Genomic DNA, 20522 nt, shown 5'->3' on the forward strand with positions numbered 1-20522 from the left:
AACATAAATCCAACATTTACATCTTTATACTACCCTGTACTAAAATGTTGTAAATATCTTCCTTTTATATTCAATTATGGTTATTAAACAGGTAAAATGTCAATACAATTAAGGGAAAGGTTAATATTCCCTAAACTAACATGAAGACATAGTAAGTATATTTTGATCATAAATTCAGTATAAGGCATTTGAATCTTAATGAAGTCATTAGTAGACACAATGCCAAGCACCTCTAATAAAACCAAACAAAGTGTCAGTAGGCAAGAAGTGGGTTTAGTACATTAATTTTACCATTATTGAAGTTAAAAATTTATTTAATTTATAATTAAATGGGCTGCAAATAGTTCTGCCTTGTGTAGAAAAATACGCCACAAATCTGGCTTGTATCAATTATTGTAGAAACTACATGAAAAACATGTTCCTTAGGATATATTTATCTGGCTTTGCAGAAATATTTATCTTTCAGTCATGATCCATAATAGAGAAATACTCAAAGTGTTTGTTTAAGATAACTTCCATGACTTTTAATTTGAATGAAAACACTGCAATAAAACATGTAATGATGTTTGAAAGTAAGAAGACAGAGACACTTATAAAAGAATTTTCTTAAATATTATTGTGCTGCCTCCGCAGTTGTATGCTATGCCGTAGTATTTGTACAGACTTTTTTGAAGATCATGATATCATTTTTTAATGTGCCAAAAGTCCAACTGATCTCCACTCGAACTCTGGTAGACAGTTTAGAACAGCTGATATATTTATTCAGCTGAAAATAATTTTATTCCTACAGAAAGTAATATGAAAAATGGCTTTTCAACAATTTATGTCAACACATACAAAAAGTCATGCATGGTTATATTTCTTGAAATTTATATTTTAACTTAATATTCTATCATTTGAATAAACAATTGTTTTTTACGTTACATACAAAAAGTTTAATACTAATTGCTCCAATACTTTATCAGTTAATATTAATTTCTCTGATGCATCTTAATGATGGAATTATTTTAAATAATTAAGCAGGATTGTTTCCTGAAAAGATTCTGTGCAGGTATTTTGGTGAGCCTAATACAGTGGGAGTTACTGAAATTTCTATTCTACATTTTTCCCAGCTGTCATTCTTTGCCTGAGTTAGTTCCTGCGATATGTGACAATAGACAAGGACAACTTGAGGTAAGAACTTGTTTCTTTGCGGAATTGTGCAGAATTCAGGTATTTTCCATCCATACCTGGTGAGAAAACAGGGGAATTTTTCGATTAATATAATTCTGTAGTGTTATTCCTATTTGGCAGCCAAGTCATCCCCTGATGGAGATCAGAAGAAAATATTTTAGTACAAAACCCCATGTGTGTACATAGGATTCTAGCTTCATGATCTGACACTGAGTTTGTTTTTAAGACATCAAATGCCACTGTGTGTTTTTTCAAAGCTTCTAAATCCTCATTCAAAAAAAAATGAAAAAAAAATAAATATGGTTCAGTGCCAACTGTGTTATTTACTGAAATCATGTACTCTTGTCAACTGAACAACTTTACATATTCTCTAATTCTGTATATCACATACCTAAATCATTCTGATATGCCTTCAATATCACTTATTGAAATACAGTAAATTGGAATTGTATATTAATATGGTGACATTATTAAAAACATTGCATGAAATCAGACTTATTCCTACAATTTCATTTTTCTATTTTTTTACATCTTAAAATGCTCTCCGCTCTTTTCATTATTCACTCATTTTGCAGCATTTTTTAAAAAATTGTATTTTCTGAAATAAGTAGTTATGTTAGTTGGCAGGAATGGAAATATGAGAAATGTAACAATTTAAAGATTTACACAATTGAAAGACTATGTCAGAGATACCCAAAAGTTCCTTTAGTAGCAAGCAGTTCTGATGCCTACAGAACAATTTATACTTGCTCCATTTCACACTTTATATTTTAATGCCAAATTAGCAATGTTGTTCTTGATATAATTTTGTACCGTTTAAAAAAATGGGGCAAAAATTTAGAAGCTATACAGAATTAGTGTTTTATACTCATATACATGATGTAATACGTTGCATAAAAAGTATTTCCCAGTTAGATGATGTGTCATATGCCTCATTTTCTTCTTTGAGCAACCTTGCTCCTTTCTCGCCTCTTTCTTCTCTAGCTTCACAACCCATGCAATTTTCATGTCTTGGAAATGATTCCATAAATTCCTCTTTTAAAAAAAGTGCTTTTTAGACAGATTTTGTCAAACATTTTTCTCTGGCAAGTGTGTCCAATTCTTAGGTTCTTCTAAAATTTAAAGGGGATGAAATAATGAACCAAATGACTGTGGTGAGGTTTCATTGCAGCAGTACCAATAGTTATTTGTTAGATCGTGTCTAAAACAGTAATTTATCTAATTTGAGCAAATCATAATTTAATAATGTTATCTAAATTACATATTATGTAGTTATTGGTAAGCATATGTGCACATAGGTAGATTGTATGTTATTTACACTAAGCGGTTCTGTCCACAAAATACTGCTGCAATCCCACAATAGTATTATGTGGTGTGCCCACATAACTGGTAAAGTTATGGAATTGTCACAGCCTGTGCCACATAACAACATAGCTGTTCCACATGAATGAAATACAGCGAAAAATGCAATACAGGGTTCAAAAAATAGAAAATGCAATAAAATGTATCTCTAAAGCAGAAAGCATTATATAGGCAGTGAAATAATTATGTGGTTTGTACACACAGATGGCTGGAGAATTTTGGTTTTAAAATACATATAGGTTCTCTTTTAAAGGTTGAAATGTGAACACACTCCTACTGCTTTTGCATATTAGTTTAGTTAAAAGGTATGAAATCATGATAAAAATCAAGTTAACAGCTGCAATTATTATAAAAAAAAATTTGTAAACTGATAGAAAGTGGAAAATATGTATTAAAATAAAACAAAAGAGAGAGAGAAGGCATTAGAAGAGGAAAGCATTCCTGGGCATTTCCAGTAGTTTATAGCTATGTCATATGCTCAATCGTGAAATTTCTGATGTCTTAGACAATTCCTGCTTTTTATGTGTTTCATAAGCCTGCATTCTGAAAGTACTGGATTCATATAGTTTTCTAAATGATATTTGTGCACATTCCAGTAATTTAAGACTTGCTTTTTTGTGGATACAAAATGGCATTTCAATGGTTGCATGTTAACAATAAAGTCTTCTCACCGGGGATTATTGCCATGTAGTAACCTGCAGTAAATCTAAGACCTTATTATGTCAGTCTTGGTCATTTTGATGGTTTTTCTCACTAGTAGTGCCATAGAAGTGCTTAGGAAGGCATGCTAGCTTGCAGGTTAAACTGTTTTAAGTTAATATGATTTTGTGGACTAGCAAGTAGAGTAGACTTCCTGATTCTTTTTGTATGAAGTGTAAGTTGCCTACAGGGTTAAGCACTTCACTATTATCATTATCTCCAAATCATGTAGAAGTAACTCGAATTTAAAAGCACCTTTTGTCTCTGAAGGTTACAGAATATCTTGATAATTTTACATAGAAATACACAAATATACAGATGCAGAGCTGTGTTCAAGGCAAAGATGCCTCCAGATTTAAATTAATTTCCAATTAATTAGTAAAAAAGGGTTTGTGGTAATTAAACCAACAGCATAAAATCTGAAGAGTTAACTATGATGATCACTACAGATGAAAGTCCAATACTGCAGTCTGCAAAATGCTGTACCAGTATCTTAAATTTCTTCCAAATTTTGGTTCTAAGCCGTAAATGAAAAAGGGAAGGTTTTAATTAGCTTCAGAGGACTTTTAATCAGTTTCATTTAAAAGCCAAAATTAGGTTTGCTCCAGTGATTAATACAAGCTTAAATATTACTCTGACTGTAATTGGGTGAAAACAATTATCTTTATTTGAAATAAAATAACAAATATTTTACATCAGAGATCAAGACAGCCCTATTAAAATCTAGCATATAACTCAGAATATTGTTGTCTACAAGATGATGAAGCCTTAGTTTCTAAGATGGTAGGGGCTGGATAATAATACTATGGAAAGGTTAGCTGTATAAAATTCTGTGGTCTCCTGGGTCTTTGCCAATTGGAACATTAGAAAACTTCTGCTGTGTGTTGAAATAGGTGAGATAGAAATAAGAATGATTAGTTCCATTGGTTTGAATCTCTTTGCACATCTCAGTCATTGCATTATATCTAATAATGAAAGACTAAAAGCTTTCAATTTAAAGATTTTGAGCATAGGAAGCTCTCACAAGCTTTAAGCATCTGTAAATATTAAGGAAAAAAATATAAATAATTGGCAGGGTAAAACGTTATTTTTTTCAAAGTTTCTTGACACTGCTACGCAAGAGAAAATAAAATGTTCAAGTTAACAGCAATAATAACAAAGCAAAACTTTAAATTCCTGGTCATTAAACTTACAAAAGGCAATCATCAGAAAATAAGGGATAAACTTTCTGTGGGGACACAAAGGGTATTCAATCACTAAGGAAGAGTGTAAAATCTCTGTATCTTAGGAGTTGTTGGTTTGAAAATGCATGGACTTTTTAATGAATTTTACATTAAACAGTGACTGAGTAAAGACAAGGAAATGAAACAGGTCTCCATTTCATCTGAGTTCTCTAAGTTAGACTGGACTACAAAGCCTGTCTGCATTGGTGCAGTGCTGCTTTTGGTACAGTGAGCTAGTTTGAACAGGAAGTCTGGAAATCGTCTCCTCCAGAATAGCCCACAACTTCATGGTAATGGCACTTTCCTGAGAAAAAGGGAGCTGTGGGCTTTAGCCCCCTGAGGAAGGAGTTGAGACCCAGTCTCTCGATACCTGGTTGAGCACTCTTGCTACTACAATGTTAAAAGTTTAGTGACGTTACCACTAGCAGAGTCTTTCCTTTTCTGTAGCTTGTTTGTCTTTATATTAAAAAAACCCAAAAACTTCTACTCAGTTAGACACCTAGCTTCTGAAAGATACCTAGCTCTTCAGCCCAGAGAGAGGAAAGACTTCATCTGCTTTTCTCCACTTCACTTCTGAAGGAGCAGAGACTAGAAAAGTATGACTGCACTGGGGGATTTTGTAGACTCTTCATCAGCAGTGTCTGGGTTTTCCCCGTCTTTGTTACTAGCCCTCAGTATCTAGTTATTGGTAGAGGCTGCTTTTGGTGCACAATAGTTTTTCCTTACCTTCTTTGGTAAATGTAAAGTTGTTTCTGCAAAAATAACAATATGCTATTTACAATGGGTGGTATCTTCCACATCTGTTTTTTACCTTTTCCCTACATGTTCCCAAAACAGCACTGATAGAATGAAATATGATTGTTATTTTTATTTTTTCATATTTGTGTGCAGGTAACATGCCTCATGCCAAAACATACCATGACTGGAAGTTAGAAGTTTATAATTAATATAATACCCCTACCTAACGTATAATTAAAATGCTGTCTGATGGTTATGGTTAATTAGCAAACAACTAAAAGATTAAATTACTTAGTGGGCCCGTGACTGATTGAAGTGATACATGTCCTGGATAAAGCATAAATATTGCAGGAAATAATCCAATATGACATCTCTGACATTCAACTATAACTGAAATTATAGACTGGTCAGTAAATGATCTTAAGCTGTTTAAGGTTTCATCAGCCCTCTGCAAGATTGATTTTCTTCAAAATTACTGTACTAAAATGTTTTCTTTTGTTGTTGCATTGACTCAGATCACAAACCACAATTTTAAGATCGGCTCTTATTTACAAAAATGCTTTGACATAGTGCATTTGTTCAGCCTAGGCAACAAAAAAGGATTGTGGTATCATTTTAAAGAAGGTTGTTTGACAGACCCTGTTTGTTTATTTGGAGTAATGTGAGCTACATTCAGAAAATGTTATATTTTGTTTCATGATTGTGTACATTCTCTCCCACTGCTTCCAGGCAAGCCCTGTAAGCAGAGAAGACATGGATTTAGACCTTGTTTCCATGACCAGTGGAAGTGCTTTGACTGAGAACAGAGAAAAAAATAAGCCGCCACACAGACACCCAGCAAGATCCTCAAGTAAGTAATGTTTTTTTCAATATCAGTATTAAAGATCACTTTAAAACTCTACGTACAACTGAGCATGCTTCAAATCCTTAGTAACCCATGCTGCTTATCTTTCTCTTTCTTTTTTATCTAAAGCCTTTCCATACATTTACTACAGGTCTGTTTAAATACTTTAACATCAAGAGACTTTCCCCTTGTGATTTTAATGAGAAGTTCCCTGTGATGTATTCTAGGTCTTCTCAACTCTGAGTCCTTAGAAGATTTTCTTTTCCCTAAATTATGAATTTTTTTTTTTAATCTTCCTCTTAATTTTTTTTTCCAAGAGAGATTTGAAAAACGCATGTTTTGTTACCTGAATACCAGAACACATATCACAAATCAAGGCACAGATTTCTGTCATGTTGATTACCAGTTATGCTATCGTATATGATCCCACTGAACTTATTATAGCTCAATAGTAGAGGATCCTTTTAAAGCCTTGTATTTTTACCTCTCTAATACCATAAAAGGCAACCAAAAAAATCTATGTATATAAAAAACGAAAAAATAATTATTGAATGTCATAAAATTATAGAATTTTAAATTTCATGTCTTATTTTGTGTAATATAAATGAAGAAATGTTAATATAGTTCTGACAATATGGCATACTATATTTTCCTATTTATGTAAAATGTCTTTTTCAACTAAATAAAGCTATAAACCCCTAAAAAGCACATTACAGAAAATATAAACTGTATTAAATAACTTTGGCGAAATTATCAAAATTCCTAAAACTTTTCAAGTAGTGAAGTTTCTTGAAATGTTGTCAAAATAGAAATCAGGTATTTTATATAATTTATATATATAAATTGCTGGATTTAGTTTTTGATTATGTTTTTATATATGCTGAATTTTCACTTTCAATGAGAAATAAATAAAAATTCTAGCAAAACATGTAAAAATACTTGAAGTCTCTATTTTTCTGACATACTTTGTAAAGGCTTTAGGATACAGATTTATTTATATCCGTTCACCGCAAGCAAAAAATAATAGTGATTCAATATGTTTGTGCTTATTCATTTGATTTACATTCCTAAAATTAGATTAGATAAAATCTATCATCATAGTCTAAGTTAATTGTACCAATGGAGAAAGAACATAATTCTGCCTTTGTGCGTGCCATCTTAGAAAAGAACAAATAGTCTCCTTAGTTTTCTTGTTTCTCTCCATTGGTTAGCAATGAAGCCACATCATTTAAATTAGATGAGATTCCTAACTGCTAAAATCCTGAATCTGGGTGAGATAACTCTAAACTGCTGATGTCAATGGCAAAATTTTCATTATATTCATATATCCAGAATAGAATGTGTGCATATCTTGAATAATTGAGTTCAATAGTATACATCGCATTCATATTAGTGTATAACTGCTGTTTAGACTGTAACCTAGATTATAACTCCATCAAAAAATAAATTAAAGTGATCTCTTTCAACATGTAGAACTTGCCTGCGTGGAGCTTGGGAACAGGTTTTTTCCTTTTGAAAAGAAAAAAAGTGTCATTGCATTATACCTTCAATAAGGAGAGATTAGGAAAGGAGCAGGAAAGAACAACTAACTAGCAGAGTCATAAATGGGGGGGGGCGGTGGTGGAGCGAGTTTACAGTGTCTGCTAATATAGATATACTTTCATAAAATATACTTCTATTACACCATACCTACAAATTCATTCTCCTTTAAGTAGTCCAGGAACTAAGGGGAAAAAAAAAAAAAGCCCAGGTCTATATAAATTTTTATCATAATGGATTTAAGAAATTAAACAGTGATAATACATTCAAATGTATCGCTTATGATATATCAAACCAGACATTACTGTCACCTTTTCGTGTGCTGTACAGAAACATGGTTATTACATTAGTTCTGTTTGCCAAAGACTGTTGCTTTTCATTGATGAAAAATATATTATTAGCCTCATGGTATCCTTAATCTGAAGACATTATAAATTTGCTTTACTGAGAATGTATTTGTTATAAAATGCTTTCCTGTTGTATAGTATCTCTTGGTTTTGCCTTCTGAAATATTAAATGAAGATGCCTAGGAAGTTTTTCAGTGATTCAGTAGGTATGTTCCCTTTGAGTTAACCTGCAATTGTACTACAGGTTATTATAAAGATGCTGTGACCTTAGAGGTGCTTTCATTTCAATAAATTATTAAATCAAGTTCTTGTACCATTTTTTCAGGAGATTCCACCTCAATGGTTTGATGAGCTTTTATTAATAAAATGGTACTGAGTTCACTATCCAGCATCCATTGTTTTGATTGTTGCATGGAATTCAGTTATTGTTAGGAATCAAGAGCTATTATTTGGTAGTATCATACATGTTCCTTGTATATGAATTGTAATTTAGAAGTTGTATCAATAAATTGTTGAGATTTTACAAGCTGAAAAGTCTTGAAGTGCAAGACAATGGATTCTTAAGTATATTTACTAAAAACCCCTCTCAAATTTATGTGATACTGAAATAAAATGCCTTTTACATAAACTACAGGGAAATGTGTGAATGATCATGTCTTTGTAAAGACAAAACATGCAACACTTCAAAGTTATTATCCTGTAATTCACAGGGGATTTTAGAAAGGCTGAGATTTTAAGAAATATTTTTGAGGACTTCCCAACTTCTATGTTCTTTCTATAGATCTTTTTTTCCAAAGGCAGGTTCTTTGAATTCTGGATTAAACAATTTTAAGTTTTTTATAAGCCAAATTTATTATTTTTTCTGAAAAACTGGGATGGGATAGATTAATCCTAAACTAAATTAATTCTGTTCCTTGACAAAGCAAAATTAATTAAGTCATAAAAGAAATGCTTTTTACATAGTATATCTCAGTTTAAGGAAAACATTTGTTTACAGAAAGTATTTGATTTGGTTCCCTGTTACATGTTCAAAGGGAAAACTAACTGTTCATTAAATTGACCCAATATTAAAAAAATAAAGCTTAAAAAATACATATAACCTAAAGATAGAGTAGCCATTGTTCAGTTGGACTAATTAGTTGTCTGTCTAATTTAGGACCTTGCTTCTGTTAATGGCCAGTACGTTATGTTCTAGAAATCAATAGTTAGTGTTTTATGCTCCCTAGTTACTATTTTTTCTTTTCTATCTCTTGAGGTTATTTTTTTGGGTGGGGCTGGTGGTGGGGGAGCACTGGGGCTGTGGTGTGGTGTGTTTCTGTTCTTATCTGACCATTCTTTATCATTTTTATTAACTCCATAAACATTGGTGTGAATTTCTGGTTGTATTTTTTGTTTTAATACTTGCCTGAACTCTGGTTCTGTAGTCAGGATTAAGTTGCAAGATGAGCATAGAAATAATTTGGAAGAACGAGAAGTTAAGCATTTTTTAATACCTAGCTAGACAGTATGGACTTTTAAATATCCTGATATCCTGATATTTTGTATATCCTAAAATTTGTGAGTAGGCTATGACAATCATCACCTACCTTCTATCATCCTAATGTGTACCTACCTGGCCAACCAGTGTTGGACTTTTAGATGAGTCTCCTACATATTTACATTGTCTAACTGTCATTACAATTCCATGGTTTTCTTTTCTCTGCAAATTTAAACTTTATTTTCATTATATTTGCCTTGGGAACTGCAATCTTCTGTCCAGAATTTGAAAGTGAAATGCAATTGGAGCTGTGCCTCTAGCTGTTATTTAAAATACTGCCCGGAATTCTTAATTCTTCTCCTCCCTTAATTCTAGCTTTTCAGGGAACCTCTGATATCAGTAAAACACTGCTTTCCAGGAAAAAAAAAAATTAAATAAATTAGGACCTGAACCTTGTAAGTCCTTTATCACCCTTATTTCAAAAAATGGATACATGTATATCTCCACTAAAAAACATTTATCAGTTCTATTTCTCAAATAAATTCAAACGTTACTATTCTTTTAGTCAGTGAAATTAAAGTAATGAAGTTTAGTTGTGCTGTTCTTACAGTGAAAAGTCTTCCAACTCAGCACAAAAACCACAGTAACTTTATTTCTCTTTCTTTTTAGATCTTACTTAGTTCTTTTTGCTCTTGACAGAACCCCCACCTTAATTATTTTTGTCTTCCTTTCTTTCATAAGGAGAGTTCTTAGAAAGTCTTCAACTTTTTTTATAAGCAGTGTATGGTACACCTTCACTTTAAAAAGGTCCTGCTTTCCTTTGCCTTTCTTCTTAGTATCACTATTGTCCATATATTCTTGTTCAAGAACTGCTGTCTTTCATTTAGGATTTGTAAACTCTTTCTGTGTAGCAAGCATCTCATTTTTGAGCTCTCTATGAATTTACTTATGTTTTACCAAGGGGTTTCTTGTGCATATTTCTTTTCTCCTTTCTTTTTTTCTTTTTTTTTTTTTTTTTGGTGGAGATAACTAATACTTAGAAAAATGTGTAACTATCAAACAACATATACCTAAGCTTTTTGAACAGACTACAGAATGACATTTTACAAGATGCTGCTTAATTCACTTTGAGGTTGCATATTAAAAGATTACCTAAATGCAGATTTTTAAAGGCATGTAGAACTTGCTTTCATTGAGTTTAACAGGCTGGGGAGAAAAAAATGATACATGATCTCATGTCATTTCATCATCTGTGTTTTCAATTATGAAAATAATTCAAGAACAGATACGCAGAGGCATTTTCTAAATTCTAAGTGCCTAATTTTACAGCCTGATAGTCTTCTACGAGAGTTTGGGAGTTCCTCACTGTGGCAGTGTTTTGGGTTTTTTAAAAGAGAAACTAGATTTAAAAAAAAAAAAAAAAAAAAAAAGAGACAAAAATCCATTTTGAGACATTGGCTTATAGTACACTGAGATATTCACTTAGAACCATGGAACCACTAGACCAACGATAAGGATTTCCTTCTTATGATTTGAGTAAATAATAACAAATCTATGTTTTCTTTGCTGTGGGATGGGTGTTAAGTACGTTCAAAAATATTTCTCAAGTCAGTGCACTGAAAGGTCCAGTAATTTATGTTGGGCTACTTCAGATTGTTGCACTGAATGGTAAAGATGTGTCTATAAGATCTTCTTGCCCAAGGCAGTCTTTCTTTCCTTATTTTTTTCCTTCAATTTGTCTCTTTTTAGTTGCTGTTTTTTCTATACCTGCGTTCTGTAATCCTTTATTTTACTATGAACAATTCTTGTTACTGTCCTCTAATTTATTGTGGCATAAGCTTCCTCTCCTATCCACTCTTCCTTCGCAAATACTCCATCAACTCATCTGTTTGATTCTACAGATCCAAATCTTCTAGTTTATACCTCCTCCAAATCTGACTGGGTTTGGTGTACTGTTTAGGCAGATCTTGAGTCCAGTCTCTTAATGTACTTATTCTTTGTGTATCTTACTCTATTTCTTATCATTACCTGTATTTTCACTTCTTTAATTATATAAATTCTGAGAGTTAGGAACCATCTAGTGCCCTGTAATCAATCTGGTTTTTTTTCTTACTCACTTCCCCTTTTCCAATTCACAATTTTCTTCTTCCCCATGTTTTTGTCTCTGCTCTGTGTCAGTCTTTTTGTCAAGCTATTCTAGTCTCTTGTGCCGGCTGTGCCAGGGCACAGTATACCAAGTAAGCTTTAGTGTCTCTCACCTCAATTCCAAGTCAGTCTCATTTCTCTCTTGGATTTTGGTTCTGGCTCTTTGCCTCTTCTCTGTCTTATTCCTGTAGGAACTTTGATTCTTACCCTCTTTGTGGTTCCTATAGTTATTCTCCATTTGCCACAGACAGCAAGAAAAAAGCAGGCTTTTAAGTTCCCTGACTTAGCATGATCTTCAACATTATCTTTAGGAATAGTCTTGCTTAGCTCCATGTAATATCATGGTGAAGCATGTTTCCATACTGACTGGTGAATTAGTGCATATAGCCCAAAAGATCCAGAATTTTCCAAACATGGGAAAACTTCAATTTGTATATACTTGATCCAAATCTGGACATATCCTAAAAGGAAGGCTCTGTTATTTGGTGGATTTCAGGTCTCCTCTGCAAAGGACAACATAAGTATTTAACGTCTTTTCTCAGAAGTGACCAACCTTTCAGAAAGCTTCAGGGAGACACTCAAATTCATCGTAAATGGTCAAAATTGGGGAAATAGATAAGGAGCTGAAACACAAAATAAATACTGAGCTTTAAGAATCAGTGGTGCTGAAAGTCTTATCTGTAGTTAGAAAAGAGTTGTATTTTACAGGAATGTATTTGCAACACTATGTTTATATTGTTAATTTTAACTGTGTGGAATGACAGTTAACAAATGTTTAAAAATTATTTTTGTAAATGGTTATCTCTCTCAACTCCATGTGACTGTCACATTTTAGAGTTCGGATTGTTAAAGTATGTCATTATCAGCATGATCTAGTCAGAAGAACGTTAATGTCTGACAAACAAAGAAATTTAAGTTGCTTGTTTCTATGAAATTTTACAGCTTGTCTCTTGTCCTACCAACATGAAGTCAAGCATATTTACAAATAAAATTGACCATTTACTTACAAAAAATATTAATCATTAGTATATTCTTTCTTCAAATCTCCATACAAAAAGGAGATATGTCATTACATATCACGTGGGATTTCATATAAGTTGCTCACCACATTATATGCTCACCATATTCAATGCTATTTATCTATAATTTTGAAATTAAAAATATAATGTAAAATCTCAACACAGTAAATACTTTTAATTCAAACAATGCAACTTAAAAAAAAAAAATCCAACTTCAACATTATTAAAAAGTTAATTTTTGTGATATTGCAGCATTTACCTTTTTCACAGACCTGCTGAACCTACCTTCTTTCCAGAGCTTAAATTGATGTTAATGCTTTGCTGCTAAGGATTCGTTCTGGTCACTTTCATTAAAATGTTGAGGTTTTTTTCTCCATGCCTTCTTATGCTGTATTTGCTTTTAAGTAATACAGTATGGTAAGGACTTTGAAATAAATTATATCTCCAGACACACCATTTTAGGTAGATCGATAAATGTCCTATGACGTCTACTAGGCATCATAAAATTTCTATCATAACCTTTTTAACAAAGCTTTTCTTCTTGGACACTAGGAATTTGATTCAAAGCATTTTACATATTGCATTACTTATCAAAACAGAGGATATGTAAACCTTGACATTTGTTAAAAGACCCAGGCTTTAACAAAAAAAAGACCAGAACAAATCAATAGCAGAAAACAGATTAAACAACCAAAAAGTGACTGCTTAGAAATAGAAGCATGTGAAGTTACCCCAAGACAAGCTTTTATCACATATTCAAAAGAAATAGCTTTCTGACATATACAGGCATCTGACAGTGTCTCAGACCATACTGGAGCTTCATATAGTAAATTGTTACAAGTAAATGAATGTACAGTAAATAACTGCTACAGCCTGCCTTCCAAAGCCTGCTTTGGGATAGGAGAAATTAAATTGCTTTTCTTGGCTAAGATTTGTTCCCACATCAGTGGGCATTAGAATAACCATGTACCGTGTTAAATTATACTTAATATACTTGCCAGGTTCTATTTAATTCTAGTACAAGTAATGTTAATAATAATAATAGTTATTTTTGTTGTCAAAAATATCAGTACTGTATATACCACACCAAATGTAATTGTTCTAATTTATGTTTCATAAACATATTAGTTTATATTTAATATATATCTCATTTCTATTTAGTAAAGATATTAAAGATAGAACTTGAAACAATGTGAATCTTTCTGTTGATGCCCTTGGGTAAGGCCAACTACAAATACACTTAAGGAACATAACATGAAATAAAAGTATTGTGATTATGCTTACAATTATTCATGAATCACAAATGCACATGTGCATACGTATGTGTTTGTATGCATATTAACGAAACACAAGCCTTACAGATCTCTTTATAGCAAAATATGACAGTAAATGTCACTTTTATTTTACCAGTTTAAAAATCATGATAGTAATAATTTGATTCACTTGTATTCTAGCATATGAGCCAATAATTTGCAGGACACTGCAATTTAAGGGAAAATGGAGATATTGCAAACCCAAGCTTGCTGTAAAAACCATTCACATCATTGGAAATGCTGTAAAAGATATCTGTCATGTGCCTCAAAAAAACCCCAAAACAACAAATATAAGTGAAACAAATATGGTAACGATTAAGCTGCCTATTAATTTTGATATGTTTTGGAGGGTTTTGGAAAGTTGGGGGGTTTTGTTGGTTTTTTGGGGTTTTTTTGAGAAACAAGACTGTGTTTTTAAGGAATGTTTCTAGGTTCAGTCTACTAATTGAAATTGCCATTGTCATCCCTTACCAGACTCTCTTGTCTTCTCTCATCCCCTTGATCTTGACAAAATTCTAACTGTTTGCTAATGGAGGTGTCCTTATTGAATATCTCTGAAGGAAAAAGAAATTTGCCAGTTTGAAAATTAGAATCAGAAGATCTGTTGTAAACACTGTTATTGACAACAAAGTCATTGAGGTTTTTTATTTATATGATTTTTTTTTTTACTTCTTGCAAGATTCTATCTAGATGCTTACTTTACACTTAAGTGCAAAGCTGCTCTTACTTGAGCACATGTGAAATAGTCATACCTAGATTTTCACTGGAATGGCAAAAGACGTGAAGTAAAAGTCAGCATAGTAATTTGTGGGCATATGTATGATCATTCAGGTGAGTTCTAGATTTGTAACGCATTCCATTCGTTATTGGATTATCATTATTGGATTAGATATTAGGAGAAATTTTTTCACTGAAGAGGTGGTCAATCATTAGAACAGGCTGACCAGAGAAGCGGTGGAATCACTGTCCCTGAAAATGTTCAATAAACATGTGAACGTGGTGCTGAGAGAAATGGTTTAGTGGTGGACTTGGCACTGCTGAGTTAATGGTTGGACTCCATGACCTTAGAGGTCCTTTCCAACCTTTTATGATTCGATTCTTATGTTTTAATTTTTCTTTCTGCTTTGTCTTGCATTAAACTCTAGGAGAAAGAGCTGCAGCAAAAACCTCTCATATTTGACTATTTCCTTCATTGTAAATGAGGTTTCTTTGCTTTATGACACAATTTCTAAATAATAAATAATATTTAAGCCACTAGCAGTCTGTAAGTGTAACATCTGAGAAGTAGCTGTGATATGAATAGGAGTAAGCAAACTGCACTGTGCTGGTATGACTTAACAGAGCTTGAGAATTCTTCTTCACAGATTAGGCTGCTGGTTCTGCATGCCAGCTCTGTCTTTCATTGCTCCACTTAGACCAATAACTGGAACAGCAGCATTGATAATAATATCCATCTCTTAGTACTGGTTAGTAGATATCAAAAGAGCTTTATCAGAACTGCAAACATAATTATGCCCATTTCAAAGATGGAAAGGTGGGACATACAAAAGGAATGATTTACAGTGACTTACAACCAACCTGTCTGTAGATATTTCATTGCAAATTAGTTGATCAGTCTCTACAATGGTTTTATTTTCTTTGGCTGAAAGTGCTGAGAACTGTGTAAAGGATGGAAAGAAAGAATAGAGTTAGTCTGTGCTTCAATTCAGTTTTTCTAGGTCACAATTGTAAAATAAATTTAAAACAGATCCTACAAAGTTTAATGAGACTAGACAAAGAGACACAAGACTGTCAGACTTTGGGAGACCCTCTGATTTGTTAAACCTGCATTCAAGTGAGTAGAGAATCGACACCTTTAGAGTATCTGGGATTTAGTGAAAATACCTTCTGGCTGATGAAGTTATCTTGCACTATTACTGCAAATCCTGAGCAATGGTTCTCACAAACATCTAAAATGTTGTTTTGACAGACAGCCTGTATGCACTCACAATTAATAATTTATTACATTCCTTGATCAAGGTATTTGACTGTTCTACCCTCTAAACAATGTGCAAATTAGTTAAAAAAATTAATTTGTGAACTTTTGACTCTGATGTTTAGACAAGCAGAATTCATGCTATGATAGATGCAGCTGTTATTCTGCCAAAGTAAAAGGATGTGTTAGTAATTTATAAAGACTTTTCACAAGTTTTTTGCAGCAAATTACAGTAGGTCTTTAGGAATTTTTAATGGAATAATAATACGTATTTCATACTCATGCCAGGACAATATATCCCTTTCAATGCATTGCATATAGTTGTAAGTGGAGAGCCAAAAACCCTGCATGTACAGATTTCTAAAGTCCATCATGAAAATAATATTTAGCAGTGCATATATGTTCATAAACAAGTGAGGTGGTTAGTCCAGAAATAATCCAGATCAGGCAGTTAGGATGAGGTTGATTGACTGTCTCGCTATATTGACTCTGTCGCTGCAAGACTAGTTTTCAAATTAATTAATGATAGTCTCTTTCTGGCATTTGGTTTTATTCTGTTTTAAAAATAATGTAATAAAATGTCATTTTTGTCAAAATATAGGAAAAAATAGCTGGTATGTCTTATCTATATTATTGATATCATCTTGAAGAAGAGTGCATAGGAAAAGCATAAGTTAGCTCCAGTTTTGTTTTCCACTTTAAATCTGCAATGGCTATTTCCTTTTTGTTTTTAACAAAGAACATACTCCAGTCTTAATTATTTTTGTTGTTTAACAATGTTTTCAATTTCAGAAAATATTTCTTTGAATTAAAGGCATGCAATTTAAAAAATATTATTACCATGTTAGATTTATTTTGAAGTTTCACTAATTAACCACTTAATTTACTAATTTGAGGGTTTCAGCCTTCAGTGAATATGTTATGGTTCCCAGGCAAAATAATAAATGGAAAGTTTACTGCTTGATTAAATATTTTCTTTGCTCTTTAACAAGAGCCTTTCTATACCAGAGAGATCTGCTACCATTTGAGGTGTTATATAAAATAATCTAAAGCCAAGGAAACTGGGAATGCTGTCAAGGCAAGACATCAGAATTTTAAATCTTTAGGAGATACATCTAGAGTAAATTATATATTTTAATAAAAAAACTATTTACTGTATCTGTAGAGCTATAAGAACATGAATGGAGATAACTTTAAAAAATACTTCAAAGTTCTTGACTGCCGAAAGAGAGAACTATTTAGTAAGATACATCAGCAATAATTTAAGAATTCATAAGAAAGGGAACTGCAGGTTGGGAAAACCTCCTGACATTTAGATCGAGCAGGCTACAGAAAAGCATCCATGAGAAAACATGGAAACTCTTACTCTTTAAAATTTCTGGCTGTGTTGTATATATTGGTACATAGAATGATATTCAGTCATATGATTTAAACTTTTTTCTGCTTTTTTGGCACTATGTATCGTGAGAAATTTAATTTTGCTATTGAGAAGTACTAAAAATTTAAAATATCAAAAATACCAAAACCACGTAGTTAATAATATTTTCTTTTCATAAGCAGCAAAAAGTTGTTCATAAAATATGTATTTGATAAGCTGGCACATTAATTATACATATACACACACACATATATACACACATATAAACTGCTGTTTTGTGAACATCATACCATTCTCTTGCAAAGTTTGTGTTGTCTTCCATAGATGCTTTCTTTCTTACAGATCCCAAAGAAAGATATTTCCAGGTGTAAGGTGTTCATTTATGTTAAATAAATATCATACCTTTGTTCATGCCTACTTGTTATTTTATTTAAATAATTGTCTTAAGAGTTTTGTAGAAACTGTTGTCTAAATTACTCAAGCATCTGTATGCATGACAATGAAAGTGATTCTTTCACATATTCCTATGTGTTCTTAAATTTTTCTGTGGCACCATACAGAGTCTTAGTATTCCTGAGCTTTGAACAAAAGAAATCTCCCTTTTATTTGGTCTAATATAGTAACACAACAACTTGTTAATTAGATATATCTTCTGAACTAGTTCTTCATCCACTTGAAGGATGAGTTTCTGTGTCAAAAACATTGAGTATCTCTATAAGTGTTTAAGTTCAGAGTGAACAGATAATGGCACTTTCAAAATACAATAATTTTGTGTAGTAATTTTACTGTCCTATTGGATAAGGAGTTGTTTAGTTTTTTGGGTTGTTTTTGAAAGTACTACCTTGTAAAAATACTTGTATTATTTTTAAAAGGTGAGCAATACATAACTGTAAGAATAGTGTGCTGTCAAATTAGACATAAAAATATTATTTTCTTAAATAGATTATGGTACAATGAAATTTAGGGAGTTTTCGTTGGCTGGTTTTTAATTTCACATCTGTTTTATTGTTTAGAAAAGAATATTTCTACTCCAGAAAAATCACGTTTGGGTCCATCTCATAGAGAACGGATATCATTTCGAGACCATCCAGTGCAGCTAAGTGGAGGATGGGGAGCAGGCAAAAAAAGACAAAAGCTTAAAAATAGTAGCTGAATATTGGAGATAAATAGTTAATTTAATCAAATATGGAGAGCATATGGAGAGCTGTTTCTTTTTAAACTTCTGAATATCCATTGTTGGATTTTCATTTATTACAAATAAACCAGTTCCAGTTAACTGCTTTTGACTTCTTTTATTGTATAAGGTTACAGTGGTTTGAGTTTTGTGGGATTTTCTGGTCAAAGTATTTTATACCTGTCAGTAAGTTATCACTGTTTGTATTTTCAATTGCTTATATGTTCATGTGGTATAGAATGCAGAACTGATTAACTCTACAAGGTTTGTTGTACAGTGACTAAGTTTAGGCTTGCATGTAAGAACTGGATGAGAAGTCCAAATGTAATAAGGGTTCGCGTGATCTATGTCACATATTGAAACACTGAATTCTCATTTTCTCACAAAATAAAATACATGCTTACAAATGGTGTTGTGAGCTTTAACAGCCAGCAATGCCATTCTTAGAGAAGTCTGTTTAAAACATTTTACTGAAGCAGTAAAAGTTCTCAACAACCTGCAACTGTTGGACATTAACTTTTCTTTTTTTAGGAATATGAGCAGTCCTCCTACTCAAAGTATAGTAGTCCTAGATCTTTCATCATAAATTATTATCAAAATATGATAAAGCAACCTCTTACATACTTTCAAATACTTCTAATTGTTTCCTAGCGGATTAAAAAAATTAAATTATTCCCATTTTGATCTGGGACAATATAAAATTAGATCTACATGTCACTGTTAGCCCAACTTAATTTTTTCACATAGACAGGCTCCTTCAGACCCATGTGTAAATGTTTTGTGGTGCAAGGAGATCTAGAGAAAGAGAAGGAATACTACTTCAGCTGTTCATGGATACCTAACTCATTGCTTCTAGTCAATGTTTTGTCCATTAGTATACAGGACAGAAAATGTTCCTTGGTTTCAAAGTGTAACATTATTTTAATGTTTTCTACTTTGAGGGTGCAAGTTGTTAATTGGATCTGGAGAAGGCTGTCTTTAGTATTCCCATGTCTGTTTTTGTAAGCCTCAGTCCCCTATAGATGGGGAAAGAGATGGAGAGAGTAATGGGGCTTGAAACTTCAGTCAGTAGAGAACATAAATTCTTGCATTGTGGCTGTTCTTAAGATGTACTTAAATTAACATGTGATGTTATTTTGTAACATGCTTTCTATGCCAACACACACATCTAACTATGGATTAAAATTATTTATCTCCATTTTTGTGAATACTCACATTCATTTTCAGATAAAAAGATGGCTGATCTCATGGAGAACCTCCAGTAAATAATTTTGCTTGTTTGAACCACTGTCCTGTTTGTATTATCACTTTGCTTTTGAAAAGTCAGTGCAATCTATTTCAGAAAAGATTTCTTTGTTTTTCTGGGGAATTATGCTCAGTGAAGGTAGCTTGACCTGACTATAGAAATGCTGGAGATGCCAACAGAGTATAAAAATGTCAGTAGATGTTAATCTTACCTAGTTGGTTTCCCAGTGGATGAAATTAGTGTTCAGCTTGATTTCAGGATCTGCAATATAATAGCTTTTAAATGTCACCAACAAATACTGGAGCTTTTGTGATTTTGCTTTTAATATTGAGATTATAAGTTTTATAGGAAGAACTTAGTTATTTCAAAATGTCTGCCACTACACCTGGCAGTGTGTGTAGCCACTGTTACAGGTGTTAACTGGAAATCAAAATAGAAAACCAAGCAGTTCATAGTTCAACACTTCAAGCAGATTGTCCCCTCTGTTTGTGTAGAGTAAATATACTGCACATCACCAGAGCTGTAAACAAGGGATATTTCAGATTTTATGATTTTATGCTTCTTTCTATATCTGTATCATCTGTATCTACATTTATATTAAAAAAAAATCTGCTATATAAAAGTTATCATACTTAGTCTCTTTTGCTTTCAAGGTGTTTCTGAATGAGAAATACCTCCCAGCCTAAATAAAATGCTTTGGCAACATTTTTTAAGGCATTTTATTCTGCAAAGTTAAATGGTAGATTTTTAATATACAGTGTACTAAATTACAAATTGGAGTGACAATATTCACTGACAAGCCTTTTGGGGTTCATAATATGCTTAGTCTACTATTCAATTTGTTGATATTGTCATGCATAAATTAAGTAA

General features: G+C 32.4%; 1 protein-coding gene across 5 annotated transcripts in view; it reads left to right on the forward strand.

The window, feature by feature from the left end:
- The window catches only part of LRRIQ1 (leucine rich repeats and IQ motif containing 1), a 102472-nt gene extending 82868 nt beyond the window's left edge, over nucleotides 1-19604 (forward strand). For all 5 annotated transcript variants that reach the window (XM_085045998.1, XM_085045989.1, XM_085046003.1 and 2 more), the window contains 3 exons: nucleotides 1113-1173; nucleotides 5925-6045; nucleotides 18246-19604. In XM_085045998.1, the coding sequence (XP_084902124.1) occupies nucleotides 1113-1173; nucleotides 5925-6045; nucleotides 18246-18385 (322 nt within the window). In that variant the 3' untranslated portion in view covers nucleotides 18386-19604. The remainder of the gene's footprint in view (nucleotides 1-1112; nucleotides 1174-5924; nucleotides 6046-18245) is intronic.
- The last annotated feature ends 918 nt before the right edge of the window (nucleotides 19605-20522 follow it).

This window comes from Lichenostomus cassidix, chromosome 1Aa (assembly GCF_008360975.1).
Source record: "Lichenostomus cassidix isolate B80296 chromosome 1Aa, HeHo_3.0, whole genome shotgun sequence".
NCBI classification, from domain to species: Eukaryota; Metazoa; Chordata; class Aves; order Passeriformes; family Meliphagidae; genus Lichenostomus; species Lichenostomus cassidix.